The sequence below is a fragment of the Elephantulus edwardii genome, unplaced genomic scaffold (assembly GCF_000299155.1).
Source record: "Elephantulus edwardii isolate Elephantulus edwardi_28Jun2011 unplaced genomic scaffold, EleEdw1.0 scaffold00280, whole genome shotgun sequence".
Lineage (NCBI taxonomy): Eukaryota > Metazoa > Chordata > Mammalia > Macroscelidea > Macroscelididae > Elephantulus > Elephantulus edwardii.
The window spans coordinates 3,080,369-3,092,434 of record NW_006400030.1 but is presented as its reverse complement, the minus strand read 5'-3'; the positions used below and the strand labels follow the sequence as shown (position 1 = coordinate 3,092,434).

The 12,066-nt window shown below is 39.0% G+C and overlaps 1 protein-coding gene across 1 annotated transcript in view; it reads left to right on the top strand.

The window, feature by feature from the left end:
* The window catches only part of PRKAB2 (protein kinase, AMP-activated, beta 2 non-catalytic subunit), a 26,123-nt gene extending 14,830 nt beyond the window's left edge, over positions 1-11,293 (top strand). The window contains exons 5-7 of the mRNA XM_006900325.1: positions 7,565-7,698; positions 8,399-8,467; positions 10,760-11,293. Of these exons, the coding sequence (XP_006900387.1) occupies positions 7,565-7,698; positions 8,399-8,467; positions 10,760-10,837 (281 nt within the window). The 3' untranslated portion in view covers positions 10,838-11,293. The remainder of the gene's footprint in view (positions 1-7,564; positions 7,699-8,398; positions 8,468-10,759) is intronic.
* Positions 11,294-12,066: the final 773 nt, after the last annotated feature.

Sequence of the window (12,066 nt, the reverse complement as noted above, 5' to 3'; positions counted from 1 at the left end):
TTTCCTGGCTGCTGGTGCCAAGAGTGTTGACTGTGGAGCCAAGCAAACTAAAGCTGTGAACAATCTCAATCTCTTTACCATCCATCGTGATGCTGCCAATTGGTCCAGTGGTGAGAATCTTGGTCTTCTTGACATTGAGCCTCAATCCATATTGAAGGCTGTAGTCCTTGACTCTCTGCAACAAGTGCTCAAGTCCTCCTCAGTTTCAGCAAGCAGGGTTGTGTCATCTGCATAACACAGATTGTTGAGAGATCTTCCATCAATCCTGATGCTGCATTTCTCCTCATAGAGCCCAGCCTCCCAGATCATCTGTTCTGCATACAGGTTGAAAGGTATTGGAGACAGGACACATCCTTGGTGTATGCCCTTCCCAATTTTGAACCATGCAGTGTTACCCTGCACTGTTCTGATGACTGCCCCTTAGTCCGAGTATAGGTTTCGCACAAACACAATCAAGTGTTCTGGGATTCCCATTCTTCTCAGAGTCAGCCACAGTTTCTTATGATCCACACAGGCAAATATCTTTGCATAATCAATGAAGCACAGATAGACATTCCTCTGGTCCTCCCTGCTTTCAGCCAAGATCCATCTAACATTAGCGACAATATCCTTAGTACCACGACCCCTTCTAAACCTAGCCTGGACTTCCGGTAGTTCTCTGTTGATGTGGTTCCAGTCGTTTTTGGATAATCTTCAGTAGAATCTTGCTTGCATGTGAAATCAATGATATTGTTCTATAGTTTCCATGTTCTGTTGGGTCATCCTTCTTTGGAATGGGAACAAGTATAGATCTTTTCCAGTCAGCAGCTAACATGTTTGGAATCACAGAAGCCAAGGAAGCTTCAGATATAAGCTATCAGATCAAGTCCTGGACAATGGGATATAGATGTTGAAAGGAGTGGGTAGAAGTGGATGGGTATCTTGATGAATGGTGGAGCAGGGAAATAAGTGGGTCAAGACACTTTTGACAAGGGCAGGGACAACACTGAACGCAATAGTTAATTTCACAATAAGGGATATATCTGTCACTTTTTCTGTAAAATGCTTGCCTGTTGGATACTTCTGTAAATCTGAACATTAAGATTAAGACAGACAGAAGGATTTGCCATCCACTTCTGAAATAGCAGGCCTCTGAAAACCCTATGTACAAAAGAACCAACATAGACTAACAGAAAGGGCAACTGAGGTGGAGCTTACAAGTATGGTAATGCAAAGGAAGAGGAACAGTTGTAAGCAGACACTAGTGATTGGAACATTGAATGTGAGAACCATGAATGTAGGAAAATTAGATACTGTTAAGGAAGAAATGGAACACATAAATATTGACATACTAGGCATTGGAGAGATGAGATGGACTGGCATGGGGAATTTTGAGTCAGATGATCATATGATATATTTCTCTGGAGATGAAAAGGTGAGGAAAAATGGGGTTGCTTTCATAGTTAAAAAAGTCCTTTATAGATCCATCTAGAGTGACAGGATAGTATCCATACGCACACAAGGAAGTTCAGTGAATACCACTGTCATTCAGATATATGCACCAACAACCAGAGCCAAGGAAGAGGAAATAGAAGATTTCTACCAACTTTTACAGTCGGAGATTGATGAAACATGCAATCAAGATGCATTGATAATAATGGATGACTGGAATTCAGAAATTGGGAACAGAGAAGAATTCATCACTATAGTAATCAAATTAATTGATTCATCTGAAGGCTTTCTTATTCATTGTTCAGCATTGCTATGTGTGAGGAAATTGAAACCATGACGTGAGTCATGGGCATCTTAGCCCACAAAGTCAAATCTTTACTGTGAAAAGAGGTCTTCTGCAGCAGATTCTCTCTGTGCAATACATCTGATTTCTTGAGTGCTGCTTCCATGGGCAATAGCTGTAGATTCTAGTAAATATGTAATCTTTTACAACTTGAATCTTTTCTGCATTTATAATGATGTTGCTTTTTTGGTCCAGTTGTGAAGATTTTTTTTTCCTTCTGTCTCCATGTTGAGGTTTAATCCATACTGAAGCTGTGTAGTCTTTGATTATCAGTAAGTGCTATCATAGGTTGTTAGTGAACCTTCTTCCAAACTGTTTGCCCTGTTTTTAATTTAGTACAGCTTTTTGGATTATTTGCAGAGCATGCAGATTGATTAAGTATGGTTAAAGGGTACAACCCTGGCACATACCATTCCTCATTTTAAACTACACAGTATCATCTTATTCTGTTTGAACAGTTTTCTCTTTATATAGGTATAGATTCACGTGAGTACAATTAAGTGTTCTAGAATTCTCATTCTTTTTTTACAGTGTTAATCATAATTTTCTATGATCCACACAAATCAAATGTTCTTGCATAGTCAGTGAAACACAGGTAAACATCTTTTGGTAGTCTCTGTTTTAGCCAAAATATATCAAATGCGTCCAATGATAACATTTTTCCATGGTCTCTTCTGAATCCAGCTTGAATTTCTGGCAGTTACTATTGTAACCATTTTTATGTTTTCGTCAGGAAGACTTTCTTTAAGTATGACATTGTTTGGTAATTTCTACATTGTGTTTAATCACCTTTCAATGGGAATAACAACTAGTTGGTTTGCCAAATAATTGTCTTCCAAATTTCTTAACGTAGAAGACTGAACTCTCCTACTCTTTCTTGAAATATTTCAGTTGGTTTTCAGTTAGTTCTTGGAGCTTGTCTTTTGCCCACTCCTTCAATGCAGGCTGTCTCGTTTTTCAGTACTGTTGGCTTTTAATCATATGCTACCTTCTGACATGGATAAATGACCAATTATTTTAGGTACAGTGACACTGTATTCCTACCATCTTCTTTTGATGATTCCATGCTTCTTTCAGTAGTTAGCCCAGAGAATCCTTAAGATTTGCAACTCAGTGTTTGAACTGTTTAAAAAATTCTTTCAATTTGAGAAATGCAGACCAAATCTTCTCTTTTAATTTTCCAAATATATGTCTTTCCACATTGCATTTATAGTACTTCATTTTGTCTTCTCAAGCCCCACTTTGAAGTTTTCCTGTCCTCTTAGCCTGTTGATGTTGCATGCTATCAAGTTGGAAACTACTTATAGCTGACCCTTGAGAGGGTTTTCAGGGGCAGTAAATCACACGGGAGGAGATTGCCATCCTTCTTCCATGGAGCAGTTGGTGGATTCAAACTGTGTGCCTTTGGGATTGTAGCACAGCTTCTTACGACTAGAGTCAGAACTCAATTCCTCTCAGTCCCTGACCCTCAGCAGCAAGCACTTCAGGTCCTCCTCAGTGTTAGCAAGCAGGCTTGTGTCATCTGCATAACGCAGATTGTTGTTAGATCTTCCACCAGTCCTGATGCTGCATATCTCCTCATAGAGCCCAGCCTCCCGGATGATCTGTTCTGCATACAGGTTGAAAAGGTATGGAGACAGGACATATCCCTGGTGTATGCCTTTCCCAATTTTGAACCATGGAGTGTTTCCTTGCTCTGTTTCACATTAGCACAATCAAGTGTTCTGGGATTCCCATTCTTCTCAGAGTCAGCCACAGTTGTTCTGGTCCACACAGTCAAACACCTTTGCATAATCAATGAAGCACAGATAGACATTCCTCTGGTATTCCCTGTTTTCAGCCAAGATCCATCTAAATTAGCTACAGTATCCCTAGTACCACGACCCCTTCTAAGCCCAGCCTGGACTTCTGGCAGTTCTCTGCTGATGTGCTGTTCCATTCATTTTTGGATAAGCTTCAGCAAAGTCTTGCTTACATATGAAATCAATGATATTGTTCTCTAGTTTCCACACTCTGTTGGGTCACCTTTGGAATGGGAACAAATATAGATCTCTTCCAGTCAGTTGGCCAAGTGGTTGTTCTCAAGATTTCTTGACACAACTTGTTGAGCACATCCAGGGCAACGTCTGTTAGCTGAAATATGTCAGTTGGTATACCATCTATTCCTGGGGCCTTATTTTTTGCTATTTCTTTCAGAGCATCTTGGACTTCTTCCTTCATCACCATAGGCTCTTGCTCGTATGTTGTTTCATTAAATTTCCTAAAGTACTAAAGAGCAACGGTGTGTCTCTGGAGACTAAGATGTTTCTGGTACAGGCCATGGTCTTTGCAGTCACTTGTTATGCATCAGAGAGCTGGACAATGACCAGGAAGGATAGAAGGAGAAGTGATACTTTTGAGCTTTGGTGTTGGAGAAGAGTGCTGAGGGTACGTACCATGGACTGCTAAGAAAACAAACAGATTAATCCTGGAGAGGGTTAAACTGGGCTGCTCCTTGGAGGCAAAGATTCTGAGGCCTCATCTGACATACTTTGGTCATGCTGTAAGGAGAGACCGGTCCTTGGAGAAGGACATCATATTTGGGAGGGTGGAGGGCAGGCGCAGAGGGGAACGCCCTCTGGGAGGTGGATTGATTCTGTGACTGGGGCAATCGGGATGAGTTTGTCAGAGACAATGAGATTGGCACAGGACAGAGCAGAGTTTAGAACTGTTGTACATAGGGTCACTATGAGTCGCAAGCAACTCGACGGCACATAACAACAATGAACAATCCATAAGCATAGTGTGTTTTTTCATATATGTAGATTTTGGTAGTGTTTTGTAGTTTTCATTGTATAGGTTTTTTATATGCCTGGTTAGGTTTATTCTTAAATAGTTTCTCTTTTGGGGGACAATTGTAAATGGTATTGTTTCCCGCATTTCATTTCCTTTTCATAATTTCTTTTGCTGTAAAAGAATCAAACTGATTTGTGGATGTTTGTCTTATACCCTGCTACTTTTCTGAATCAGTAAATTCGAAACAATTTTTTTTTAATCTGGCATTTTATGTATATAGAAGATCATATCATTTGCTGAAAAAGATAGTTTACATCCTCTTTGCCAGTTTAGTTCTTCTTATTTCCTTTCCTTGCCTTATTGCTCTGTCTGGGACTTCAAGTACATATTGAATTGCCTTATTACTCTGGGACTTCCAGTGTAGTATTGAATAGGAGTGCTGATAAAGTTCAACTTTATCTGGTTCTAGGGAGCTCTGATGGCCTAGTAGGTAAGCACTTGCACTGCTGACCCAAAAGTAGGCAGTTCGCATCCACCACCTTCTTGAGATGAAGATGTGTAATCTCCTCTCATGCAATTTATAGCCCCGGAAAACGCTCTGTGGAATTAGTTATGAGTCAGTTCCAACTCTTTGGCAGTTAGTTTGAGTTGTTTTGGGTTTATCTGGTTCCCATTCCCAAGGATAATGTCCACAATTTTATATAGAGAATAATGTTTGTGCTTTTAATTGTGTTAAGGAATTTCTCCATGGTTCCTATTTTTTTAATGTTTTTCTATCAGAAATGGGGGTTATAGTTTGCCAAATTCCTTTTCTGAGTCCATTGATAAGATTATGTATGTTTTTTATTTATGTGGTGGATTAAACTCTTTTTCTTATGTTGAACTATCCTTGCATACTTGATATGAATCCTATTTGATCATGATCAGTGATTTTTTTTTTATATGATGTTGGATTCTATTGTCTAGGATTTTGTTGGGAATTTTTTTTCATCTATGTTCATGAGGAATATTGGCCTATAATTTTCTTTTTTAGTGATATCTTTACCTGGCTTTGGTATCAGTGTTATGCAATGATAGATAATTTTTAAAATACTGAAATAATAGGCTCACTTATGACTTGAAATATTTGCATGATATGAATGTAGCAAAGCAAGTAATGAGTCATAGACATGTAACTGTAGAGAGAATTGTGTGCCTCTCTTGTTAGTTTTCTTTTCTCTGTTTCATCTAGTTATCTGATCCACTGGAGTGAGACTTAGAATAAATTCTATTAGAAATCTTTAAATAATGAGTTCTAATTTACAGCCTTGCTTGATGAAAGTAAGGACTTGAGATGCTGCAGAAGGTCAAAGACAAAAAAAAAGCCTTCTGTATGGATTACATCACAACATCAAGAAAACAAAAATCCTTTCCACTGGACCAATAGGCAACGTCAAGAAAGATGGAGAAAAGATTGAAATTATCAATGATTCCATCTTACTTGGACCCACAATCAACACCCTTGGTACCAGCAGTGAGGAGATAAGGAAACATACAGCATTGGAAAGGTCTCCTTTCTAGGAACTCTCCCAAGTCCTGAAGAGCAGTGATATCCATTTAAAGGCTTAAGGTGTGCCTGATTCAAGTCATAATCTTTCTAGTCACCTGGTATCCATTTGAGAGCTGGAAAATGAATAATGATGACAGTAGAAGAACTGGTGCCTTTGAATTTTGGTCTTGGAGAAGAGTACTTAATATGGACTGCTAAAAATCCAAACTGTTATGTTTTGAGAAAGTGCAACTAGAATGCTCCTTATGGGCAAGGATGGTGAAACTTCATCTTACGTACTTTAGGCATGTTGTTAGGAAAGGCTGTTCCATGGAAAGGAGCATCATGCTTGAAAGGTGGGGAGACAGTGAAAGAGAAGAAGATCCTTGGTGAGGTGAACTGGTATAATAGTGACTGTGGCAATGGGCTTAAGTGTTTCGGGGATGATAAAAATGGCACAGAATAGGACAGGGTTCAGATTTGTTGTTCATAGGGTTCCTATGGGTTGTACTCGGATTGATGGCACTTTAACAAGAACAATCTACATTCAGTTCTTTTTTTAACCATATATGTAACTAGGAAAACAAACAGATTCATCCTCGAAAGGGTTAAACCGGGTGGCTCCCTGGAGGCAAAGATTCTGAGGCTCTGTCTAACATACTTTGGGCATGTTGTAAGGAGGGACAGGTCCTTGGAGAGGGACATCGTGCTTGGGAGGGTGGAGGGACAGCGCAGGAGAGGAAGGCCCTCTATGAGGTGGATTGATTCAGTGACTGGGGTAATCGGGATGGGTGTGTCAGAGGCATTGTGATTGGCACAGAATAGAGCAGGGTTTAGGGCTGTTGTATATAGGGTCGCTATGAGTCGCAAGTGCCTCAACGGCATATAACAACAACAACAACATATGTAACTTTGGGCAACTCATTTGGCCTTTCTAATTTTGTTTTGTTGTTATTAAGATATGCTAAATATCCCTACATGAGTCCTCTTTTTCTTTTGTTGTATATATGTGTAACTGAAATTTATGTGATTACAATTATTTTTGAGTTGCATCCACTTCCTAAACAATGTGCCTCTGGAAACTATGAACTTTTATAAATGATGATAGTTAGAGAAAGGCTTCAGGCCTTTTGTTCATAAGGTCGCTATGAGTCGTTCTCCACTTGATGGCAATCAGCACTACCACACATAATCAAATCCATTGGCATTAAATTGGTTCCTATTCAGCTACCAAGTAGAACAGAATAGCCCTGTCCTATACAGTTTTCATGGCTGTAAGTAGCATTAGACTGCCAACATCTTTTTGTGGCTAGAAGTTTCTAACCATTTGATGGGTTTGAACTGCCAGCCTTTCAGTTAGCAGTGTTTAAGCATTGTGCCAACAGGGCACCTTATATTTAATATTGGTTGCCATGTGTTGACAGCTTTTTCTACTCTATTTGCTAATTCTCCCAACTTTTCCTCATATCTGGATCAATATCTTGCAGACCTTTCCAGCTCACCCCCGGGGCCTTATGGTCAAGAAATGTATGTGTTTCGGTCTGAGGAGAGATTCAAATCTCCACCCATCCTTCCTCCACACCTTCTCCAGGTTATTCTTAACAAGGACACTAACATTTCTGTGAGTATACAACTACCATCTCTACAGTATCTAGGAGTAACCAGGACAATTTGGGTCAAAGTCAAGTCATCTCAGAGGTTGGAACAAAGTTGTGATCAAAGTATAAATTATGTAAGTTTCACATATGTAATGTATGAAAGTATATATTATTACAACAACATTATCTATATAGATTTATTATTCTAGGGCTATGTTGTGGCTTCCTTAAGTACTGATACTAAAACTGAAAATATCTTTATTATTGATATAAAATCAGACCTAGGACTATGGATTGCTAGAATCAATTTCTGGGGCTTCTATTTCAACACAATTGAAGAAATACTTATCATTTGAAGATTTACAACAGAAATACAGTTTTTATTCCTTTCAGCTGCACATAATTTGTATCTCTGATCATTCCAGTAGTTGATTCCACTGAGATTAATTTTCACCTTGAAACATCTTCCTTCTGTATATCATGAGAAAGATTTTATTGTAACCTTATCAAAGGAGATGAATATATTTTGAGGCATAGGATTTCTGCCTTAAAACTCTAGAATGAGAATGTATTATTGGTATAAATTAAGATGGAAATTAATGCGTCATTTAAAATGAGAAAACAAATTCACAGTTTCTGACTAATTCCAGAGAGTTCTGAAGAAGAGTTAACTCTTTAGTTTAAGACATTTAACTCAGTTCAGTAATTTTTTTTCCCTCTTAGTGTGACCCAGCTTTGCTTCCTGAGCCCAATCATGTTATGCTGAACCATCTCTATGCACTGTCCATTAAGGTAAGTGATGGGCCTGGGTCTGCACAGGTCAAGGGCCACACATGTTCTCCAGTGGTTACTTACTCTCCTGCTTCACTTAAGTGGGAGCTGGCAGTAATGATGACGTATTAGGAGGAAAACATTTTTTTTTAACTAATGAGAATTGGTTTTTGAATATTCATTTCAATTGCAGTCTCATTATCAATCTCTATACCTTTTAGTTGCCTTGTGATTGAAAGTCCTTTTTAGCTTGGCAGCTTCTTTTTAGGTGACTAGTAACTTTGTACCAAGTACTTACTAGAGTTTGAGTTCATAGTAGTAGGATTTCATTCTTGAAGGTGAGAGGCCTGGGAATATATTATTCACATCACATCTGTAGAAAAAGCCGTTTTAGCATTAGGTTCAGAGAATGTGAATGAGAATGCTTCCACTTTCTTCAAGGTGAACATGAATTACTTCCAGATCCCTGAAGTATATATATTCAAGTGCTTCTATCTATCCTCTACACTAGGTAAAGCTGAAGTGTGACCACATTTAATCTTATCTCCTCCAGCTCTGGAGTCCACTGGCTTCTGTGCTGCTTTAGAGTTTGGGTTGAAAATACTCATGCTGCTCTCTCTTGTCATGTCTTGATGATTTGGCTGTCAGTGATCAGACAAGTCTGATCATTAATGGAATCACCTGCAGAGAGGTTTGTAAACCTACAGATTCAGAGGTTCTATATCCGGAGATTCCAGATAGATTCCTCTACGATGGGACATGGGCAGCCCTGATTGTGGATTGGTTAAGTGCTTGGCTGCTAATTAAAACATTGTCAGTTCTGAACCCGCTCTGTGGCTCCCTGGGAGAAAGACCTAACAATCTGCCCCCAAACAGATTACAGGCATGAAAACCCAGTGGAACAGTTTTACTCTTAAATCATGTGAGGTTGCTATGAGTTGGAATAGACTCAACAGAACCTAACACATAGATGAGCCTCAGTAATCTGTTTTTAAATTATTTCTATTTCTGAGAGGTACGGGCAGATTAGGGAATTCATTGATGCAGTTCATTGATGTGCAGGTTATATGGTACTTTTAAACTATTATTGGATTTAATTTTTATAACTTTGTGAAGTATTATTTTTAACTCCTGTTTTATAGATAAAGAAACTAAGGCTCAGAGAAGGCCAAATTGCCAGTAAGTACCAGATACAGGACTGAGGTCCAGCCCTCTTACCCTAACCCATGCCCTTTCATCCATACTCTTTCCTACCTGCCTTTGTGCCAGTTCATTCCAAGTAGTTCTTTCTTTCTCTCAGGTGCTCCTTGTTTCTACTAAACTCTTCTTGAAGTTGAGTTTTTTGCTTTTTTTTTTTTTTAACCTGCCTTCCTTCTGTAATATTTCGACTGTGATCAGCCATATCCTTGTTACAGGATGTTCACCCGAGAAACATTCCTTGTGGATAATTAGTGTGGGAGAAGATGGCAGGATACATTGTTTTCTAAATCGGATTAGCATGTTTTCTTTGTGCTCTGATTGAGTTTTACCTGCTGTGGCTACTCTTTGGCTGTACATTGATGTCCGTGAGCCTCCTGTCTGCTCCTGTGGGACATCCCTCATATGGAACATAAGCCCAGGGAATGGCCTTCTTTCTTTCTTCATACAGGTTCTAATCTTGGCAGGGATCTTGATCTTTGTAGTTCAGCTTGATCTCAACCCATTTCTGCTTCTCTTCTAATGTTCAGGCTCTTTGAAATTTATTCACTCACTGGGTTGAGTGTCTTTCTAGGGGGGGTTGGGATCTAAAATGGGCTTCCTGAGTATTCTCTAAATCAGAGAGAGCATTTTTAATTCCTTCCTAATAGTAGTAGGAATTAGATCTGGTTTAGAAGTAAAAAATGGTTTTACAAAAGGATCACTTCTCTGTGTTGCTGTTTTTACAGTATTTAAGACTTCCTTTTACAAATGAATGTTGACGTATTTCTTCATTTTGTTTTTCTTTGATTGATTGATTGCTGGTTTTAAGATTAGCATGAGAATTTGGGCTTTTCTGTATCAGATACTGTGCCAGATATTTTGATTTCATCATTAAAGCCATGTTAATGGTAGTTGCTATCCTTGATATGGAGGGAGAGGGGAGAAGACTTAGAGTAGTTAAGATTACCTAAGTCAACAAATACAGTATTGTGATTGGAGTCAGAATTGTAACTCAAGCCTATTTGACTTCAAAAGTCAACATTTTCTATTATATCAAACTGTCTCTGTTTAAAATGAATGACTGTGAAGAGCCTGTATGAAAGAATTAGCTGCATTTGTCTCTTTCCCTTGCAGGACAGCGTCATGGTTCTTAGTGCAACTCATCGCTACAAGAAGAAGTATGTCACAACTCTGCTGTACAAACCTATCTGAGGGACACCTTCCTGCCTCCCAGGATTCCAGAGAAGCGTCTCCCTTACCTTTCTGGACTGAGCCAGTCTTAACCTGAGACTGGAAGGCCAATTTGCTTTGAGGCTGATTGATATGTGTGTTCCAGAGCCTCTAAGTAGGATGCTCTGCTTTTGCATTTGATTGCAGATGAGAGCTTTATGAAATCATGGAATTTATTTTAAGAAAAAAATATATGCACATATATGTGAGAATAAGATCATTGGAACCTCCTAACCCCAACTCGATGTACCCTCTCAGCATATGGGCACTCATCAAGATCTGCTTAGGAGAGTTGAGGAAAGGATCATACAGCTTTTTTCCTAAAATGAATGAATAGCACACACTCAGGATCCTTATTGGATGGAGATTCTATCTCTGCTTCCTAGGATCTCCAAGGAAATGTCATGCCAGACTGCTGCCCTTCTCAACAGCTGCCTCTCTGTAGGGCTTAACTATTCTTGCATGGGTTTTACATATCCCTAGAGTATGTGGCACAATCTGTGATTCATTATTGTTGACTTTTTTCTAAATGTCCCGTAAGACCCTTTTCCTCCTGTTTGATAAAGCTTTGATAGCCTTCTTCCTCTCCCATACCTGCTCCATATCTGACGCAAAACTCACTAGGAAAGTGACTTCTTTGAAAGATGGTTGGACCTGACCCATGATAGAGACTCGAGTTAGCACAAGGGCTTCTTTTTAGCCCAGCAAAGGCTCAAGCCTCTTTATTACTGCTTGTTTTAATTTTTACTAAAGAAAAGATGACTCTGCATTAGACAAAATGGTGCAGAATATCTGCTTTCTAGCTTTAATTTGATGCCACACCTTACTGTGTGTCAGCATGTTTTGAGGTTTTCCTTACTGGCCCTGCTTAATATCTTTTTCTCTGTAAACAATTCTGAAGTAAGGTGAGGTAATAATAGAACCTGAGAAAATCTTCATATTTTTCCATCCTTGAAAGATTTTGATGTACCTACATTTTTCTTTAAGGGGGGGAAAATGCCTTTTCATTGATCTTAAGAGATTTTTTTTGGGGAAAATTTCAGGCTCTTGAGAAATGGTTCCTAAGATTTTCTCCTGTAGTCAAACCCTGTACAGTCTTACATAAGTATGGCTAGCCCATTCAGTCATTTAATACACCTAAAGGATTCCTTTAAAAGAGAATCCAAAAATTAGGCAAAGAAGCAGGAAAGTAATCCTGGTATTCCTGTCAT